This window comes from Chiloscyllium plagiosum, unplaced genomic scaffold (genome assembly GCF_037043375.1).
Source record: "Chiloscyllium plagiosum isolate Xiang-an unplaced genomic scaffold, Cpla_swu_hap1 HiC_scaffold_12, whole genome shotgun sequence".
NCBI classification, from domain to species: Eukaryota; Metazoa; Chordata; class Chondrichthyes; order Orectolobiformes; family Hemiscylliidae; genus Chiloscyllium; species Chiloscyllium plagiosum.
In genome coordinates, this window is record NW_028270150.1 from 56,995,341 (window position 1) to 57,016,161 (window position 20,821).

General features: G+C 39.1%; 1 protein-coding gene across 2 annotated transcripts in view; it reads right to left on the reverse strand.

The window, feature by feature from the left end:
* Positions 1-20,821, reverse strand: part of LOC122555113 (uncharacterized) — a 102,791-nt gene that overhangs the window by 33,676 nt on the left and 48,294 nt on the right. Inside the window, exons 10-16 of one of the 2 annotated variants that reach the window (XM_087992853.1) lie at positions 19,945-19,980; positions 15,807-15,955; positions 13,657-13,783; positions 10,090-10,232; positions 9,879-10,005; positions 7,072-7,104; positions 4,591-4,749 (exon numbers count right to left, since the gene is read on the reverse strand). In XM_087992853.1, coding sequence (XP_087848979.1) covers positions 4,738-4,749; positions 7,072-7,104; positions 9,879-10,005; positions 10,090-10,232; positions 13,657-13,783; positions 15,807-15,955; positions 19,945-19,980 — 627 coding nt within the window. In that variant the 3' untranslated portion in view covers positions 4,591-4,737. Of the gene's footprint in view, positions 1-4,590; positions 4,750-7,071; positions 7,105-9,878; positions 10,006-10,089; positions 10,233-13,656; positions 13,784-15,806; positions 15,956-19,944; positions 19,981-20,821 lie in introns of those variants that run through there. The other variant, XM_043700801.2, reaches the window with a different exon arrangement.

A 20,821-nucleotide genomic window follows, 5' to 3' on the forward strand; every position in this document is an offset into this window, starting at 1 on the left:
ACATGGAAGTGTCATCTTCTACCATTTGGTAACTTGGAATACTGATAAGTTGTGCCAATGCATCACCTGCTTTCATTACCACAATTCATCAAAAGGATTCCTTAAACTAATTTGTGTTGACTTTTGATTTCTTACTTTTCTGGTGCCGGCCTTCAGTGGCCACAATGACACCAATGTGAATTGTTGGGTTTTAATGTGAAACCATGCTGCAAAGGACATTTATTTCTGTATTGAGTCATTTTGGATTATTCCCATTTAGGATTGGTATAATGACATGAAGAATAGTTTTTGCTTGTGATGTTGATCAGATGGGCAAGGAGGGACATTCCTTCTGCCAACTTCATGATGTTGGTGAGATGACTTTTCATGATTGGCTAAGAGGAGATTTGATAGAGCTTTTCAAAATTATGAGTGACTGGACAGAATAGAGAGGGAGAAATAGTTCTTGCTCATAAAGGGAAGAAAAGAATGAGAGGCATAGATTTAATGTGAAGTGTAAACGTTTTCAGTCTAAGAGTAGCCAGGATATGGAATGTACTGCGTGAAAATATAGTAGAGACAGGTTAAATTGAGGCTTTTAAGAAGGCATTGGATGATTCCCACTGAAAAAAAGGATTATTAGCCACCATGTCTGCTAGCTCCAGTGGGATGCTACCACCCCTCTCCTCGCTTGTTAGCTTTGTGCAGTGACCATTCCCTCTGGGGCATCCTGGTCCATTCCTCCTCCACTCCCAAACATCCCCATGACACTTTCCCATTCAATCACGGAAGGTATAGCACCTTCCTGTTTACTATCCTGTTCCCTCCTCACTATCCAAGGCTTCAGACACACCATCCAGGTGAAGCAACGATTTATCTGCACTTCACTCAATCTAATCTACTGTTTTCTACTGTACTGCTCACAATGTGTTCTCCTCTATATTGTGGAGACAAAATGCAGACTGGGTTTGCAGCTTTGCGGAATACATACATTCCGTCTATAACAATAACCCTGAATATCCAGTTGCCTGACACTTCAACACACCACCATGTTCCTTGGCCAACAGTTCTGTCCTGTGCCTGCTGCAGTGTTCCATTGACGCACAGCTCAAGCTGGAAGGACAGCATCTCACTTTCATCTTGGGGGCCCAGCAGCTTTCAGGAATCAATATCCAATTCAATAATTTTGGAGCCGAAACATCTCATTCCATGTCCTTTACCCACTCCCACACCTCAGACCCTCTCATGATACAGACTGCTTTCAACACAACAAACCCATTTTCATCTACTTATGGTCCCCATTATCAGCTTTTCTCCTTCCCTGGCTTATCATCATCCATCCTATTATCTGACTGCCTTTCTCTCTCTCTCTCTCTCTCTCTCTCTGAACTCCATCTCCACCTATCCGCTCACTCCTTTGTACCCCCGACCTCCTAACTTCAGCATATGCCACCTTTTCCTGTTTACTATCAGTTCTGAAGAAGGATCACTGGACTTGAAATGTTAACTCTACTTTCTCCCCACAGATGCTGCCAGACCTGCTGAGTTTCTCTAGCAATTTCTGTTTCAGTTTCAGATCATCTGCATCTGCAGTACTTTATCTTATTGAAATGAGAAAATTATTCTTCAAATCTTTCTTTGCTCTCTACATATTCATTCAACTACAAACTTCAGATCAGTACTAGTAATCCTAATGGGTCAATGGTTCGAAAAATGGCAGATAGAGTTCAATCTGGACAAATGTGAGGTATTGCATTTTAGTACAACAAACAGGGGCAGGACAGTACAGTTAATGGTAGGGCTTTGGGTAGTGTTGTAGAACAGAGGGACCTAGGGGTTCAGGCACATACTTCTTTGACAGAATGGCTAAAAAGGCAATTGGCACGCTTGCCTTCATTGCTCAGTCCTTTGAGTGTAGGAGTTGGCAAGTCATTTTGAGATTGTACATGACATTGGTGAGGCCTTTTCTGGAATACTGTGCCCAGTTCTGGTCACCTAGTTATAGGAAGGATATTATCAAGCTGAAGATGGTTCAGAAGAGATTTACCAGAATGTTGTCACGTATGAAAGTTATGGAGTTATAAAGAAAGGCTGGGACTTTTTCTACTGGAGCGTTGGAGGTTGAGAGACGATCTAATAGAAGTTTATAAAATACTGAGGAGTATAGATAGAGTTAATGGTAGTTGTCTTTTCCCTTGGACGGGGGATTTCAAGACCAGTGGGCATATTTTTAAGCTGAAAGGAGAGATATTTTAAAAATGCATAAGAGGCATATGTTTTACGCAGCGGGTGGTTTGCATGTGCAATGAACTTCCTGAGGAAGTGGTGGATGCGGTACAATTACAACATTTAAAAGACATTTGAATAAATGCATGAATAAAAAAGGTTTGGAAGGATATGGGCCAAGAGCAGACAGGTGGGTTTAGTTTAGTTTGGGATTATATTTGGCATGGACTGGTTGGACCGAAGGGTTGGTTTCTGTGCTATATGACTCTATGACTATGCCTATGTGCAAGTTAGGTGGCTTGGCCATGGTAAATTGTCAGATGCATCCAAAGATGAGCAGGCTAGGTGAGTTAGCTGTGGTAAATGTGGGGTTGCAGTGATTGGGTGGACGGGTAGGGTCTGGGTGACTCTTTGGAGAGTCAGTGTGGACTGGATGGGCCAAATGGTCTCTTTCCAAACTGGTGGGATTTTATGATTCTAAGATTTTACTACCTAGCATTATTTGCTTCTTTTCATTCACTGTGGGACACTTTGCTACACCTCCTTCTGTTTGTACTCTCATGTTCAACAGCATTATTGTTACAACAATTTCCTCCAATTGCTTACACCTGATGACTTTTTCTTTTCATTTATGTTTATTGATAGGTAGTAGCACTGGGACAGATAGCGAATACAATTATCAATTTAGGGCGCAGGAATTGTTCATCTTCAATGTGCTGCTGCTGAAGAGCTATGGGGCATTTGTTTCTTTACCATCTTAAATGTAGTTAGTGTTATCTCTGTTAGCTTGTTGTAGATCTTTCTTCAGTGGTCACTTCATGTATTATGCTAGTTTAAGATAAACTTATACAGAATACAGCAAACCACCAATCCCGGGCTGTATTGAAGGCTGTCACTGGACCCTTTCAAACAATGAAATCATTGCTTTAGGGTCTACTCAGCAAGGACTGTGGGTTCCTTAGAGGGTTCATGAGACAACGGTGCAGCTGAAAGCTTGTGTCACCAAATAGTTTATTCTCCAACAGTTTTAGTCAGCTTTGCTGGCTTTCGTCATGTGCAGTATTCCATCATTGCCTTTTGCATTGTGCCCAGGATTGTGCAAAATTGCCTGATCTGCCTCTGGATTGACTCCTCTGAACTGTAAGCAGGACCAGAGTTTCTTTCCATCAATGTTTTCCAATTTCAGCTTCACCACCGCTACAGTGACAGAGTAAGATTGTTGATAGTCTGATCCACTAAATATAATCATTTTTATCATAATCATAATTAATATAATCATAATATAATCATAATTAATAGACATTCATGTATGATTAAAACAGTGCTTTTCACAAACTTAAATAATACTGAATAAGGTTGTGAAGAAATCCCAAATTACTGTAAAATGTATAATTAGAGGTTTTTAATCTGCAAATTGATTATGCCTTCTTGTTCCTCAGATGAGGTGGTTGATTAATGATTGAGCCCTTTTTTAAATCTTTGGCCATATAAGAACTCTTTGAAAACCAATGCTCTCATCTAAAAAATTCATCTTAAATTATGTAGAATTTTGCTGGAAATGTAATTTTGAAGATTTCAAATTAATGAATGCACAGATGCAAAAAAAAAGGAAGTGACAACCGAACACCAGTACTCCTCTCAAACACAGCATATATCACGCAGTGGATCCAAATCACCTCCTCCCTTTGGGATCCAAAGAAACATATCATTTGCTGGTTCAGAAAGCACACGATAGCAAATAGCAGCAAAAGGTCAAGGTGATGTGTGCAGACGTGTGATGAAGATCATAGGCTCTGTGTCAGTTATTGTAATGAGAAGCTATTTTGATACAAGACTGTTACATTATTAGTGATTCATTTTGGAACAAAAGTCCACCGCTGTTATATTAGCATTGAACATTTAATATGTTCATGTGACATTTTATTGTCCATTATTTCTACGGAATCATTAACAAATCTAAAATAAATTATTTAACCTTTGTTTTAAAATTGCACACAGAGGACTACCATGCAAAATTAACACCAACTGTAACCGTAGGCTTAAAATAATTTGTGGCAGAGCAAGTAACAACTTCAAATAAGAATCAAGCAGGGGTATATAATTTGTTAACACTATTTTATCACAATGAATATAATTAGCTATTTCAGTAATTTTCCATTCTGACCAGTGGGGCATATTCTCTTATTCTAAATAATAACGTATTTATCTTAAGACTTTTGAGCATACAAAGAAAAAGACCAAAATGTGTCAAATGTCAAAAATAAATTGTCAAACCTATAATTCTTTTTGGGGTGACCCAGAAAATAAATCCCACAACATGTAATCACGTATATTAAGGCTTTCAACATGCATCTAATAAATAAGTCCAAGAATACTAGAGCAACATTTGCTTTTTATTTTTGTAGGATTCCAAGAATCCTGCTTTCGTTAAATTGGCATCCATCAGAAAATGTACAAACATTAACATAAATCAATAATTGGGCATTTTCCACTCAATACCATTGAGATATGCTCTTAAGTTATGCAGTCAGTCTACCATTGTAACTGTGGTAAAGAAAAAATTGGTAAATATCAATTGAAAGTAAACCTGACCCTGCTGGGAGACCAGAGTGAGGATACAAACAGGATATTTAAATAAAACAGGTGTCCACAAAGAAGCACAGTGATAAACATAGCAAGTGCTGTGTACAATCTCCTGGTGACTTTATCAATAATGAACCATATGCACAAAAAGAAATTGCAATTTTGGAGATAATTTGTAGCTCAGGTTGTAAGTTTGCTCACTGAGATGGTAGATTTGTTCTCAGATGTTTCGTCATCATGCTGGGTAACATCATCAGTGAGCCTCTGGTGAAGCACTGGTGTTCTGTCCCGCTTGTTAATTATCTGTCCTGATCTGTGTGGTGGGTGATTTTCGGTTTCATTTTCTGAGAGGTTGATAAATGGTGTCCAAATCAATATGTTTGTTAATGGAGTTCTGGTTTAAAAGCCAGGCATCTAGGAATTCCCATGCATGTCTTTGTTTAGCCTGTCCCAGGATGGATGTGTTGTCCCAGTCAAACTGGTGTCCCTCTTCGTCTGTGTGTATGGATACTTGTGATATTCCTGGGTGGAGTGGATGGAATGGCTTGAGTCTTCTACTATGTGTTTCCATTTGCATTACAGTTCCTTTGCTAGTTTGTATGTAGGTGTACCAGGAAGTGAGACTATGGGTCTGAGGGGAGGCCCTTGTTTATGTACCTTTGGTAATCCAAAGAGTCCAGAAAAGACTCCAGGGCTCAGAAAAGACAGAAATATCATAATCCCACCAGCAAATAAAGGAGGCATGACTATCATCCTGAACAGAACACGACTCTATTCACATCAATAAACATCACCCTAGCCAAAGAAACACTGTCCTCAATGCTAGTCGAACAAAGGACACAAACACCTGACAGCACCAACTTCATCAGCAAGGACAGCGTCCTCAAACTAGTAGACCTGTGCCTCACAACCCACTTCACCTTCAACGACAAGATCTACAAACAACTCAAAGGGACACCTATGGGATCACCAATACCAGGACTCTTAACAGAAGCCATTATGCAGAGGTTAGAACAAACATCCCATCCCACATTTGGGTCCGTTATGTGGATGACACCTTTGTCATCACAAAACGCAGCAAATTAGAAGAAACCCACAAACACATAAACGACATCCTTACCGGTATAAAGTTCACCAAAGAGGAAGAGCATAACAACAGACTCCCCTTCCAAGATATTACAGTAGAATGCAAAGCCAATGGATAGCTAGAGACCAGAAAAGCCACATAAACTGACCAGATACTCAACAACAGCAGCAATCATCCCAACACTCCAAAATGGAGCTACATCAGGACATTGTTTAAATGAGCCACAATGTACTGCAGCACCCAGGAGCTAAGAGAAGCTGAGGAAAAACACCTGTACAATGTATTCAGGAAAAACGGATACACGATAAGCGCAGTCTGCCAATTCCTACACAACATGCCCAGAAACTCTAACCACCCTGCCATACATCAAGACATCTCAGAGATGATGACCAGACTACTCTGGCCCTTAGGCATGGTGGTAGCCCACAAACCTACCACTTCACGGAAACAGCTCCTGATGAATTTAAAGGACCCTGTACCAACAACCAGTAGAATGAAAAACATATACAAAATACCCTGCAAGGACTGCAACAAATATTACATTGCTCAGACAGGCAGGAAACTAGCTACCAGGATACATGATCACCAACGAGCCACCAAAAGACATGACCAACTATCATTAGTATCCACACACACAGATGAAGAGGGACACCAGTTTAACTCAGACAATATAGCCATCCTGGGACAGGCTAAACAAAGACATGCACAAGAATTCCTAGAGGCCCTGCATTCAAACCGGAACTCCATTAACAAACATATCAATTTGAACCCCATTTGCCAACCTCTCAGAAAAACAACCAGAAGTGATATCACCCACGAAAATAGACCAAAACAGATAAATAGCAAATGGGACAGACCACCAGTACTTCATCGGAGGCTCACTGATGATGTTACCTAGCATGGTGATGAAATGTCTGGGAACAAATCTACCAGCTCAATGAGCAAACTTATAACCCAACAAAAAAAATGCCACAATTGATTTAGATGTGCTTTAACAGACTAAAACTATCTAACACATCATTGATGAAGATAGTCATTTGTTCTATTCACTAAGGACAAATTTGCTTCATTCCTCCTTTCACAACGTTATTGTCAGTAATGATGACACAAGTGAAAATTATTGGATAATGATTATCTATTGAACAAAACATTTTATTTAATTTTAATTAATTTATTGCAATTAATGTATATTATACCTGAAACTGCACTTCGTTCCCTCCAACAAGTTCCTGTAATGCAATTCATAGGATATTTAATCAATCAGAACATAATATACTTTATTATTTTTATAGTCTAAATAGTAAGTTGTTAATACAAAATTCACCGAATTTTAACAGAGAGGAGAATGTTTTTAATTGTAGAATAAATATCAGGCATTTCATTTCATGTTAAGAAATATATTGTTTCTCAGTAAGAGTGGTGGGCTGCAAAGGAACATTTTAATCCTCTCTAGTTGATCACTGACTCAAGATAAACTGTGGCTTGCAGCTGAATTAAGGTTCAAAAGTGCACCAACACACATGGACACAATTTAATCCCCATTTTAAAGAGATAAATTGTTTGCTCATTTTTAAATATTTCCATTATAAAATTCCATGGACATATGTCTAATGGAAACAGCCCACATACACTTAGCACCTTGAGCTGCGTTGAGCAAATCTGCAGAGCCAACATAGGTTTATCTTATATTTTTTAAAGAGTTTATTAATACAAGTGATAAACATTCATCACTGTGGGCATACTTTGCCTCAGAAAGGAAGGTGGATTATTAAACTGTAAGTTTCCTAAGTTTCTGTAAAATATTTTGCCATTATAAATAAGCAATCAAGAACTGGCTAATGACTGGGATCTCCTTACATTTCCCTGTAAAAGTCTGCGACTTGAAGCACTGTCTCCATTGGTCATGATATTTCTAATGGAGGAGAAAGTGAGGTCTGCAGATGCTGGAGATCAGAGCTGAAAATGTGTTGCTGGAAACGCACAGCAGGTCAGGCAGCATCCAGGGAACAGGAGAATCGACGTTTCGGGCATAAGCCCTTCTTCAGGAATGAGGAAAGTGTGTCCAGCAGGCTAAGATAAAAGGTAGGGAGGAGGGACTTGGGGGAGGGGTGTCGGAAATGCGATAGGTGGAAAGAGGTCAAGGTGAGGGTGATAGGTCAGACTGGGGTGGGGGTGGAGAGGTCAGGAAGAAGATTGCAGGTTAGGAAGGTGGTGCTGAGTTCGATGGATTTGATTGAGACGAGTGGGGGGAGGGGAAATGAGGAAACTGGTGAAATCCGAGTTCATCCCTTGTGGTTGGAGGGTTCCTAGGCGGAAGATGAGGCGCTCTTCCTCCAACCGTCGTGTTGTTGTGGTCTGGCGATGGAGGAGTCCAAAGACCTGCATGTCCTTGGTGGAGTAGGAGGGGGAGTTGAAGTGTTGAGCCACGGGGTGGTTGGGTTGGTTGGTCCGAGTGTCCCAGAGGTGTTCTCTGAAATGTTCCGCAAGTAGGCGGCCTGTCTCCCCAATATAGAGGAGGCCACATCAGGTGCAGCGGATGCAGTAAATGATGTGTGTGGAGGTGCAGGTGAATTTGTAGCGGATATGGAAGGATCCCTTGGGACCTTGGAGGGAAGTAAGGGGGGAGGTGTGGGTGCAAGTTTTGCATTTCTTGTGGTTGCAGAGGAAGGTGCCGGGAGTGGAGGTTGGGCTGGTGGGGGGGTGTGGACCTGACGAGGGAGTCACGGAGGGAGTGGTCTTTTCGGAACACTGATAGGGGAGGGGAGGGGAAGGAAATATATTTCTTGCTTCACCAATCATTTTACATATAATGACATATTTAAAAGTGGACTTTGAAGTTTACTATTTTCAATGTGGGGAATGAATGATTAAGTTAATTTATGGCGAAAATGGCACTGCACTTTAGATTGTTTAAAGGCCCAAATTGCTGTATTTAATTTTCAATGAAACCTAGGTGTCCTGGCTGTGATCTCCTATTGACAGGCTACACTTATCCAGTTAATGAGCGATTTCAGCAAATTCCGATGTTGAACATAAAATAGGGAGAATTTTATAGTGAAGTGCTTGTAGTACATTGCATACAATGGAGAACAGATCAGAAATTAAGTATGGTGGTCAGTAAACTCTGGATGACTTTCCATTCATTGAAAACCTAAGTTTTTCAGTGGAAACTCAAAATGTATTGACCACCTAGTTATGTAAAGGAGTCTGGACATAGGGCATATTCCTGACCATAAGAATTATTACACTGTTTGGCTGAGTAGCCCATACTACAGTACTTCAGAAATTGTCTATCAGTATGCATTTTTTGTTATTTTCCTATATCTACTAAAATGTTTACACAATTCTCTGTTTTTTATCTTCAGAAATGCCTTATCCATGTCAGTATTTAACCTTTGCTAACACAAAGCTCAACCTTTATCACAATTTGTGTGACAATTATATTGAATTATTTTGAATATCAATATAATACATTGCATAATATTTGCAGCACTGAAACAAGTCATTTGTTTCATTAGATTTGTTTTTATTCTTCACTTAAGCCTCTTTTTAGTTTTTCATCTAACCTAATCAACATATACTTCTATTCCTTTCTCCCTCTTGTAATTACTTATTAGCTCCCTAAATATAGCAAAGCTGTATGATTCAATTATGTGGCTGTATCACATTTGGATAATTCTCCAGGTAATGAAATTTCTCCTGAATTTCATGTTGAATTTATTAATCACTACCTCATATTTATAGCCTCTATTTCTGGGTTCGTGTGCAAGTGGAAACATTTTCTCTATGTCTATCCTAAATCTTCTCATATACAGAGAAATGTGTTCTAGCCCAACTTTCCTGATCTGCATATAGAACTGAGAGGTTACACCATTTACTGCATTCTCTTTATTTATTGGTGTAACACTGTTCTTGCATTTATTTCAAATAAAGTGCAACCTTCACTTTGTCTTGACTATGTACACACCAAGCAAACACTCTTACTAAAGGCAAGAAAAATTACCAGTTGTATTGGGCGTATTGACATGATTGAGCCGTCATTTCCTCCCCAGTCAGTGTAGTTTCTATACACTCCCTTTTCTAGAATGTACTGCTTTCCACAGTAATGTTCTTCATGATACACCACCCATCTAATTTAAAGATACAAGTTGAGGATTAGTTTGTGAAATGGCACTTATAATATCCAATTCTAGACAAGTTGAAAATATACTTACACTCCATTTTTCACTTCAATTGATTGAGTCACAGTTCCATGTCCAACAATTTCCAAGTTTGGAATGTCATGATTAACAAAAACAGTCTTGTCACCCTTTAAATCTGCTTCCACAAATAATGTGATTTCTGGCTTCATATAATCCTGGTGAAAAGGATAGTTAAAATGTCGTCACTATAAAAAAAACTCCACAATATCCAATGAGGGTGTAGATTTCCCAATCTGCGGGAATTATCTACCCCTTTCAATGTCCATTTGCCTCTTTTAACCCTGCAGCATTACAATCAGTATATTGTCTCCAGGCATAAGAAAGGAATCACATTCAGAGTTCACCCTGTATCCTAATCCAGGTAAATCATTTGGGGATTTTACCACAATATGTTTCAATTATTAAGGGATTTAAACAAACATAATTTGTTTGTAACTCGGGTCTATTTGCATAAACAAATACTTGCATTTTGCATATTTTGTACAGCAATTTTTTCACCATGAATGGAACAAAATGAAGATGCATCTTTCAGAAAGAGATGTTAAACCACTGGCTCACTCATCCCCAGCTGGGTTGCAGAACAGCATTTGGTGTTATGAGATTCTCTTCTTCCAAGGCAGCAATGGTGACTGTGGAGAGAAGATTATATTGGGACCCACTGGATCAATGCTGTCAGACAGCAAAGGAGTGAACAGAACCTTTTTCATGTTAGGGAACCTTTACAGCAGCAAGTGCCAAGCAAGTCCAGCATGTTTGTGTGCCAGCTTGCAGAATTTCAAACTTTTCTATGATTCTGCTCTTTTCTGCCTGTTTTATAGGCAGTAGCAATTGTTGAACACAACTTGGACAGAAGCTCCAAGGTTGGAAAGAGCACAGAATGTTAATCACTTTTTATAGTCCCATTACTGACTCAGCTGACCAAGTCCGAAAGAGGATGGTGCTAGACTGGGTTTGTGGAGGTTGTGAGGAAACACAGAAGTGGAATAAACATTTGACTTTAGCCTCACTGATCTACCTGTTGCAGCTGCATCTGTCCTTGACAGTATTGGCACTGCAAATCCTTCTGGACACAAAATCCCATCTTTATATTGAGGATACTCTTCATAATAATACGGCACTACAACCATGCTAAATGCAGTAGATTTTGGACAGGAATAGCTACTCAAAACTGGGCATCCATGAGGTGACATGGATCATTATCAGCAGTGGAACTGCATTCAATCACAATCTATAACTTTATGGCCTGGCACATCCTATACTCTACCATTACCAGAAGCCAGAAGGCCAACCCTGGTTCAATGAAGAATGCAAGGGGGCTTGTTTGGAGCAGCACAAGGCATACCTAAAAATGAGGTGCCAATCTGGTGAAGATACAGCACAGGATTATTTGCGTGCCAATCTATGTAAATGGCACACAATGGACAGAGCAAGGAGCTCCCACAAACAACATATCTAAACTCCAGTCCTGCCACATCCAGTCATGAATGAGGTGGGCAATTAACTAACTCAGTGGAGAAAGAGGCAGCACAAAAATCCTCAACCTCAGTCATGGAGGAATCTCAGTACATCAATGCAAAAGATAAGGCAGAAGCTGTGGAAACAGTCTTCAGTCAGAAGTGCTGAGTGATGATCCAATTCAGCCTCTGCTTGAGGTCCCCAGCATTACAGATTCCAGTCTTCAGGAAATTCAATTCATTCCACATATCACGAAATGGCTGAAGACACAGGATACTGAAAAAAATCTTTGGGCCCTGACGATATATCAGCAAAGATATTGAAGACTTGTGTTTCAGACCTGTGTGCCTCTGTCTAAGTCTTTTTGATCTGTACAACTTTGCTTACTATGATCTATTCATACTCCTTGTAAACAAAGGAGCTTTTCACTGTACCTCGGTACACGTGACAATAAAATCAATCAGTCAGTCAGAACTAGCTGAGCTCCTAACCAAGCTATTCCAATTTAGCTACAACACTGGCATGCATGTGACAGAAAGCAGGATTTAAAAAAGCCTAGCCAACTAGTGCACTACCAGTCTACTTTTGAACATCAGTAAAACAATGGAAAGTGTTGGCGACTGTCTGATCAAGCAGCACAGACTCAGCAATAATCTGCTCACTCATACTCAGTTTGAGTTCTCCTAGGTCATCATTACAGTCTCTAGTCTAACCACAGATTGGAAAGCTGAACTCTACAGATGAAATGAGAGTGAATGCCTTTGGCATCAAAGCAGAATTTAGCTGAATGTGGTGCAGGATCTCGGGCAAACCTCAATTCAGCAGCAATCGGGGATAACTCACCACTGATCATCACCAATTAGCAGGGCAGCTGCTTTGCAACCCACATGTTCAATTCCTGTACCACAGAGTCACCATGAATGCTCTGCCTTCTTAACTTGCCCCTTGTCTCTGGCAATGATGACCCTCAGGTTCAAACTACCATTCATCAGCTCTTTATAATGTGAGAACAACCTATGAACCTCTGGGAAAATGATGACTTTCACTTCACTTTCACCTGACATAAAGCAAAATATTTGTGGTCATTGGAAGTCAACCACCTTATCTCCAGGACATCTTTTCAGGAATTCCTCAGGAAAGTGTCCCAGACCAAAACATTTTCAGCTGCTTCATCCACCTTCTCTTCAATATCATGCCAGAAATGAGGATGTTCAGTAGCGATTATACAATGTCCATCACCATTCTGGAGTCTTCAGCTACTGAAGCAGTCTGTGTCTGAACAAAGCAAGATCTTGACAACATTCAGGCTTGGCTGTTGTTGATTAGTGGCAAATAACACGAGTGTCAGACAATGACCAGTTTCAAAAAGAAAGAAAGTCTAACCATCGCTCATTACCAGTCAATACTGGCATTATTATTGTTACATACCCCCATTCAGGTTGTTACCATTTATCAGAAGCTGAACTTAACCAGCTATATAAATAGTGTGGCTATAAGACCAGGTAAGATGTTTGGGAACTCTGCAGCCAGTACCTCATCTCAAGACTGCCAAAAGCTTGTCCACCATCTACAAAGCACAGGCCAGGTGTGTGTTGGATAATGCTGCTCCAACAACACTCAAGAAGCTTGACACCATCCAGGACACACAGCCCACTTGACTGGCACCCAATCCAACATATTCAATATTCACTCACTCATGCACCTATGCACAGTGGCAGTTGAAGATGATTAGGTCTTGGGCACTCTCTTGAGGAACTCCTGCAGAGATGTCTTGGAGCTGAAATGGTTGACCTCCAATAACCATAAATATCATCCTTTGTGTCTGGTGAGAGTGAAGTGTGCACCATCTACAAGATGCACTGCAGTAACTTACAGAGTCTATTTCAACAGCACCTTCCAAACCCACAACAACTACCTTAAAGAAAAATGAAAGCTGATTAAACAATCCCAATTGGCCGTGCAATATGTGATAACAATGTTTATGCACAAGACAGAAATATAATTCTGACCACCTTTTTTCCAAATTCAGAGATGCATTATGGTGCACAGATAGGAATAGACCTAAAGAAGACATTTGATATGAATAGGAATGAATCAAATAGTCTAATGTGAAAGGTAACTTACTGCCTGAATGTATTGCATGGATTGTACTGTACTGTCAAATCCACCCCATGCTTGCCAATCCTCATACTCTCCTTCCTCCAATAGGTACTGGTGACCACTGTAACATTCCTTTTCATAACAAACCCAGCTGAATAGTAAAGAAGAATAAATTTATTATATTGTTTAAAACAATGTTGTTTGTAGGGATGTATTACTTTTTAAAAACATAAATAGATTTCCTTCTATACATTACAGATATTCTTTCACTTTCTTCATCGCTGTAAAACAGACAGTTGCAGATAAACCATTTGTTCATACCTAGTATTCATCTTAGTTGGAAAGGAAGTAGAAAATTGATGGCCCATGAACTATGTACATTTGTGTCAATAGTGAAAATTGTCTCAAAGAGCCAGTGGAATATTTCTCAATCAGTGTACAAAGAAATATTAAAATAAATATTCCCAGTTAATTCAAAGAATTTTCTTTAATTTACACATACAGTTAAGAGTCAAGCAACTACTTTGCTGTGTATCTGGAGTTACATATAGGCCAGATCAGATGAGGATGGCAGTTTCCTTCCATAAAGGGCCTGAGTGGACCAGATGGGAGTTTATGATAATTGACATAGTTGGCATTTGGGTAGTTTTTTCATTTCAGATTTTTATTCAGCTTAAATTTCACCATCCCACCATGGTAGGTTTGAACCCATGTCTTTGTCCTAGGGTTCTGGATTACTCATCCAGACAATACTACTCCATCACCACCTCCCCTTATTCATAAGTCAATGAAGTCTGGTGCAGGTACAGCAAACAATTAGGAAAGCAAATTATATGACAAACATCATGACAAGAGTATTTGAGTACAGGAGTAAAACTGTTTCATTATAATTGTATAGAACCCATGGTGGGACAGCACTTGAAGTATTGAATATGGTTTTTGACATCCCTATTTAAGGCAGGATGTAATGGCCATTGAAGGAGTACACCAACTAATCCCCAGGATTATGATAAGAGATTGACAAAACTGAGCATGCATTCTCTACACTTCTGAAGAATGAGCAATGATTTCATTGAAACCTACAAAAATTATAGAGTGACAGGGTAGTTGCTTAAGAATGGCTCTCCTGGTTGGTTAGTCTAAAGCTGGGGAACACAGTTTCAGAATAAGGTATTAACCATTTAAGACTGAGAAGAGAAGCAATTTCCTCAATCAGGATTAATCTGTGAACTTTTGGAGTTCTCTACTCAGAGGGTTGTGAAAGCTTAATCATCGAGTGTGTTCAAGGCAGAAATTAATCATTTCTGGATGCTAATGACAAAAGAGGATTTGGATTGATTGAGAAAAATAGACTCAGGGCAGAAACATCTATTTGTTTGAATGTACACGTTCGAGAAGCAGAGCAACCATTCTCCTGCTGTAATTTCCAATTTTTATAAGAAAAATCATTCTAAAAACAACCATAGTCAGTTCCATACAAGTAAAAGTTACAGTCTGTTGAACAAAAAGTGTTGATGTAAGCATCAATGTAATTTTCTCTTGTAAAGTCATGAGTCTGGAGCTCTCTTCTTCAGATAGCAGTGGGGAAAAAGGTTATTGAATAGTTTTAAGGCAGAACTAGATGATCACCAAGGAGACCATGGATTACCTGCTAATCTGTTGACAGAAGATATTTATAAAACACTCATTTTTACTTCTGGGCAATGATTAAACATAACATCTATTTTTACATTATCTGTCAAATTTTGAATGTTTCTGTTTAATTATTTAGGGCTAACAGTAACTTAATAGATATAGGCAGATTACATTATTGACTTCAGTGTCAAAGGGCTAAATTATCACCAATGGATTCTGCTTTTATTTATGATCATTTGAGATTTGACAAGCTGAATCAAGCTTGCTGCTTTGTCTATTTCTTGTCAATGTTACCATTAGCTTTATGCTTGTGAACAAAATTACTTTAAAAATATGTACAAAACATCTTGAAATTCACATTAAAATTCCAGTCATTAATTCAAAATACATAATTAAGTATGAAATATATGCATATCTATGTATGATTTTGTATGTATATATGTGTGTGTGTATGTATATATTATATATATATATAAATTATATAATTTACCAAAATACTGTGGTTTACTTCTTTAAAATTATTTTCTAACAATACTCACACTCCACCAAGTACTTTTACTGAACCTATTCCATTAATGTCATTAATGTTTAGGTCAGGAACATCCTCCCAAAGACTTTTCAAATTTGATGTATCTTTGCAAATTTCCTTGGAGTGTCCATTAAAGAATGTTTTTTCGAATATTATAACCTAAGTAAGAAGCAAAAGCAATCACATTTTACAAAGTTTAGCCTAACAAAGTTAAGATTAGTTTTTACTTGGTGTGTTGTTTCACAAAAATGTCAAATTCTTAACTTGTAAAGAATCTGATGAATGCCATTTTCAAATTTTTTTCGAAGATTTTCCAGAAATTTATGGGTGGGATTGCTCTGCAATGAAATTACATTGTAAATCTAACCAAAACAAAAATTATACTTACCACAGGCCATTGGAGGTTGCAGAGCACCTTCTATAAATATTACTTAATTGATTTAGAATGAACATTAGAACCAATTGTATTTGGCCATAACTGATTTCTGTGGTCATCATTACTAAATTCAGAACATCAATGTAGATTAGAAAAACCATTCATTCCAACTTCATGTACAAAACAGTAATTTTATCACATTGGCCAAGATTTTTTGATGACTTCAAAGCTTTTGCTATGTGCAAACATCCTCTAATTGTGTTTTGAAAAAGTACTTGCTGAAGTGCAATCTATATGGAGCAGTACTATTGTGAGCTCAAATATTATTGTTCTATTGTCAAGGTTTGTCTTGAGGCATAGCTAAAATTTACTTGAACACTCATTTTCCATTGGTTCTGAAGGAGATCACTGTGTAATTATTCCAGGAAATAGAGTCAGCACCATGCCTAGGTTTTTGCCAGCCTGGAGAACCTCTCTGGCAAAAAAGGCAAAAATGGCCAAAAACTGTTAGTTCCATCTCTGAAGAAAACACGTTCTATTTTCATGGGGGAAACAAAGTGGGTGAAGCACATTTCTTGCACATGCACTTTATCAAAGCAGCTAGCCATTTAAATTATTTGCTCCCACCAAATTGGGATTTTCAGAGCCTTGGAGTGTGAATTGCAAATCGTACAGATTAGGCCTGGCCAAAGCACATCTGAACATTGTGGATTCATCAACAGAAATAAGATAGACCCTTTGGATTTGGTCCTGGGACATCTTTGGTGGTCAGGTGCTCTTGGGGAGGTAAGATACCTTCTGAACTTGTGAAAAACAGGCATAAATGGGTGTAAAACGTGCATAAATGCATTACTGTCAAGCTCATTGGAATTGTCAGTAGACTTGTCAAAATAAACAGTCAAAATTGTTGAAAGCAAGACAAAGAGATTTGTCAAAAGCATCATGGAGTTGTGAAAAGTGCAAGCACCCTGTCAAGGGAGCTGTCAAAAATGTCAAGAAGATCAGTCAGGAACACCCAACTTGGAAATGTCAGGCTGTCAGAGTATGAAAAGTCCTGCTACTTAACTCTGAAAAAAACATGCTTGGGTATTAAAAGAAAATTTCTTGCTATTTCATTCTGCTAACACAAAACTAAGATTTTTCAGTATTGGATGACTGCTGCATGATTTATTTCAGAACCATCCATTATTACAATAGAGAGAGTGCATTTTTTCATTTTGATTAACAGCTATAAATGAAAGGTTCTTTGATGAGGGACTATGAACTCCAAAGCTTGTTCTTATAAAGAAATGTCCACTAGAATGAAATGTTTGCTATTATAACGCTTTAAATAGTTGAAGGTATGCAAAAATGAAAAATGTGTATTTGTTATTTTTCAATGCAGTGAATCATAGAAGTGATTGCTGGGCCTCTTGATGAGATATTTGTATCATCGGTAGTCACAGGTGAGGTGCTGGAAGACTGGAGGTTGGCAAATGTGGTGCCACTGTTTAAGAAAGGTGGTAAAGACAAACCAAGGAACTAGAGACCAGTGAGCCTGATGTCGGTGGTGGCAAGTTGTTGGAGGGAATCTTTAGGGACAGGATGTACATGTATTTGGAAAGGCAAGGACTGATTAGGGATAGTCAACATGGCTTTGTGCATGGGAAATCATGTCTCACAAACTTGATTGAGTTTTTTGAAGAAGTAACAAAGAGGATTGATGAGGCAGAGCACTAGATGTGATCTATATGGACTTCAGTAAGGCGTTCGACAAGGTTCCCCATGGGAGACTGATTAGCAAGGTTAGATCTCATGAAATACAGGGAGAACTAGCCATTTGGATACAGATCTAGCTCAAAGGTAGAAGACAGAGGGTGGTGGTGGAGGGTTGTTTTTCAGACTGGAGGCCTGCGACCAGTGGAGTGCCACAAGGATCGGTGCTGGGTCCTCTACTTTTTGTCATTTACATAAATGAGTTGGATGTGAGCATAAGAGGTACAGTTAGTAAATTTGCAGATGACACCAAAATTGGAGTTGTAGTGGACAGCAAAGAGGGTTACCTCAGATTACAACAGGATCTTGACCAGATGGGCCAATGTGCTGTGAAGTGGCAGATGGAGTTGAATTCAGATAAATGCGAGGTGCTGCATTTTGGGAAAGCAAATCCTAGCAGGACTTATATACTTAATGGTAAGGTCCTAGGGAGTGTTGCTGAACAAAGAGACCTTGGAGTGCAGGTTCATAGCTCCTTGAAAGTGGAGTCGCAGGTAGATAGGATAGTGAAGAAGGCGTTTGGTATGCTTTCCTTTATTCGTCGGAGTATTGAGGACAGGAGTTAGGAGGTCATGTTGCGGCTATACAAGACATTGGTTAGGCCACTGTTGGAATATTGTGCGCATTTCTGGTCTCCTTCCTATCGGAAAGATGTTGTGAAACTTGAAAGGATTCAGAAAAGACTTAGAAGGATGTTGCCAGGTTGGAGGATTTTGAGCTATAGGGAGAGGCTGAACAGGCTGGGGCTGTTTTCCCTGCAGCGTTGGAGGCTGAGGGGTGACCTTATAGAGGTCTACAAAATTATGAGGGGCATGGATAGGGTAAATAGGCAAAGTTTTTTTCCTGGGGTCAGGGAGTCCAGAACTAGAGGGCATAGGTTTAGGGTGAGAGGAGAAAGATATAAAAGAGACCTAAGGGGCAACTTTTTCACGCAGAGAGTGGTATGTGTATGGAATGAGCTGCCAGAGAAAGTGGTGGAGGCTAGTCTGTTTCCATGCTGTACATCTCTATGACTCTGTGACTCTATGGTTCTATGCAATGAACTCTCAGAACTATATATAACTTTATTTTATCTCAATCACTGCATGGATCCTGAGGTGGATTCGAGATAGGTTGATGCAGTAGGCATTAGGGCAAAGGGTAGTGGGTAGGAATATGGAATGGCATAATTTGGCAGAATAGGTGAACAAAGAACACTTGAGAGAGATTGGAGAATAGGCAGAGATAATAGGTTGTAATGGAGAGCATGGAGGCCATGGGATAGACATCGGTTGACATGGAGTACCATGAAGGATATGCAGAGGGGCATCGTTATGCATGGAGGGCATAGGTGGTGACATGGATGGATCATAGAATGGTATATGTACGTGTGTGGGAAGCATTCATGAAGTGCCAGGGCTAGAGGGCTGTTCTTTCGTATTCTTTTTTGTGTTAGACTTCAACACGGGCTGGAGCACAGAGGCATGCTTTTCGCCCAGCTCATGGCTCACACTTGGCAGCCTCCGTTCTTGTTCTGGGATTGCCCAGCCCCAACCCTGGAATGAAAATCTGACCTTTGGGCCATTTTTTATCCAGGTTTGGTTTCCAGAACTTGAGATGGGAGTGAAATTCACCACTCCAGTCTCTATCAACCAAATTCCATTTGAGAAATTGCAACAGAATATAAATAACTTAAGTCTATATTAAGCTCCAAGTTGTTTGCCTCACTAATGCAGCATCTGTAGTTTGAAAAATAATAGGGCAGATTTTATTTTCAGATGTTTACTGTTTTTAAATCAGCAGTCACTTGCAAAGTACATGAGAATTATTTGATTTTACAACAATGAATTAACAACAAAATTTTGCTAAGTCAGAAATAACTGAGCACATAAAAAACTGTGTCAGAATGAGCCAAACATTGGAAAGTTGATCCCTGGAGTTATTTGTTTCAATTTAGTGACAGTAAGGGTTGGCAACTTGCGAAAGAAAACATCCTGTCACTGCTGTTCCGTTTTGAAATTAATGGACTGATACATACCTTAGGAGCCATAGGCCTTTCCACTTTCAGTCCACCCTAAAAGAAAAGAAATCAAAACGTAGCTGTATTTTATTAATTTAACAGAGTTCTTTGTACTTACAGAACATGAACAAAATGGAATGACACTTTGTCATCAAATCACAGTATTGAAGTATAGTTACAGCACAGAAGAAAGCCATTCAGTCCACCAACTCCATGCTGGCTTTCTGCAAGAAAACTTTAACTAGTCCTACTTACCCACCCTTTCCCTATAATTTTTTTTAACATATATCTTTTCTTGCAGTGTTTATTCATATGCTTTTTGAAACCTATGATTAAATCTGCTTCCAGTCCTCTTAAGGCAATGCTTTCCAGCTCCTAATCACTCATTCTATTAAAGACATTTCCTTCATGTTGTCTATTTATTTTTGCTAAGCAACTTAAAACTGTGTGCAATGGTTTTCTATCCTTTTGCCAATAGGAACAATTTCACTCTATCTGCTCTGTCTAGACCTTCATCATTTTGACGACCTCTATTACATCTCCTCTCAAGCATTTCCTGTAAGGAGAGAAACCCCAACATTCTCCAATCTGTCCACAGAAGTAAAGTCTCTCAATCTTGGAACTATTCTCATAAATCTTTTCTGCCCCCTCTCTAATGTCTTCACAGCTAATGTGCGTGTCCAAAATTGTACAAAGTTGAGGCAGAACAAATGTATTGAATAAGTTTAGCAAACTTCTTTGTTTTTGTACTCAAAGGGGAGAATTCTACCAGCCCTGAAAGATGTGGACAATGGAGAGTCAGATGGGAAAATTGGGAAAATAAGGCAAGGTTGGAAATTTGAAATCCTTAACGTTAAGAAAAAGAAGTCTGATTTTGCATCTATGGCTTGAACTG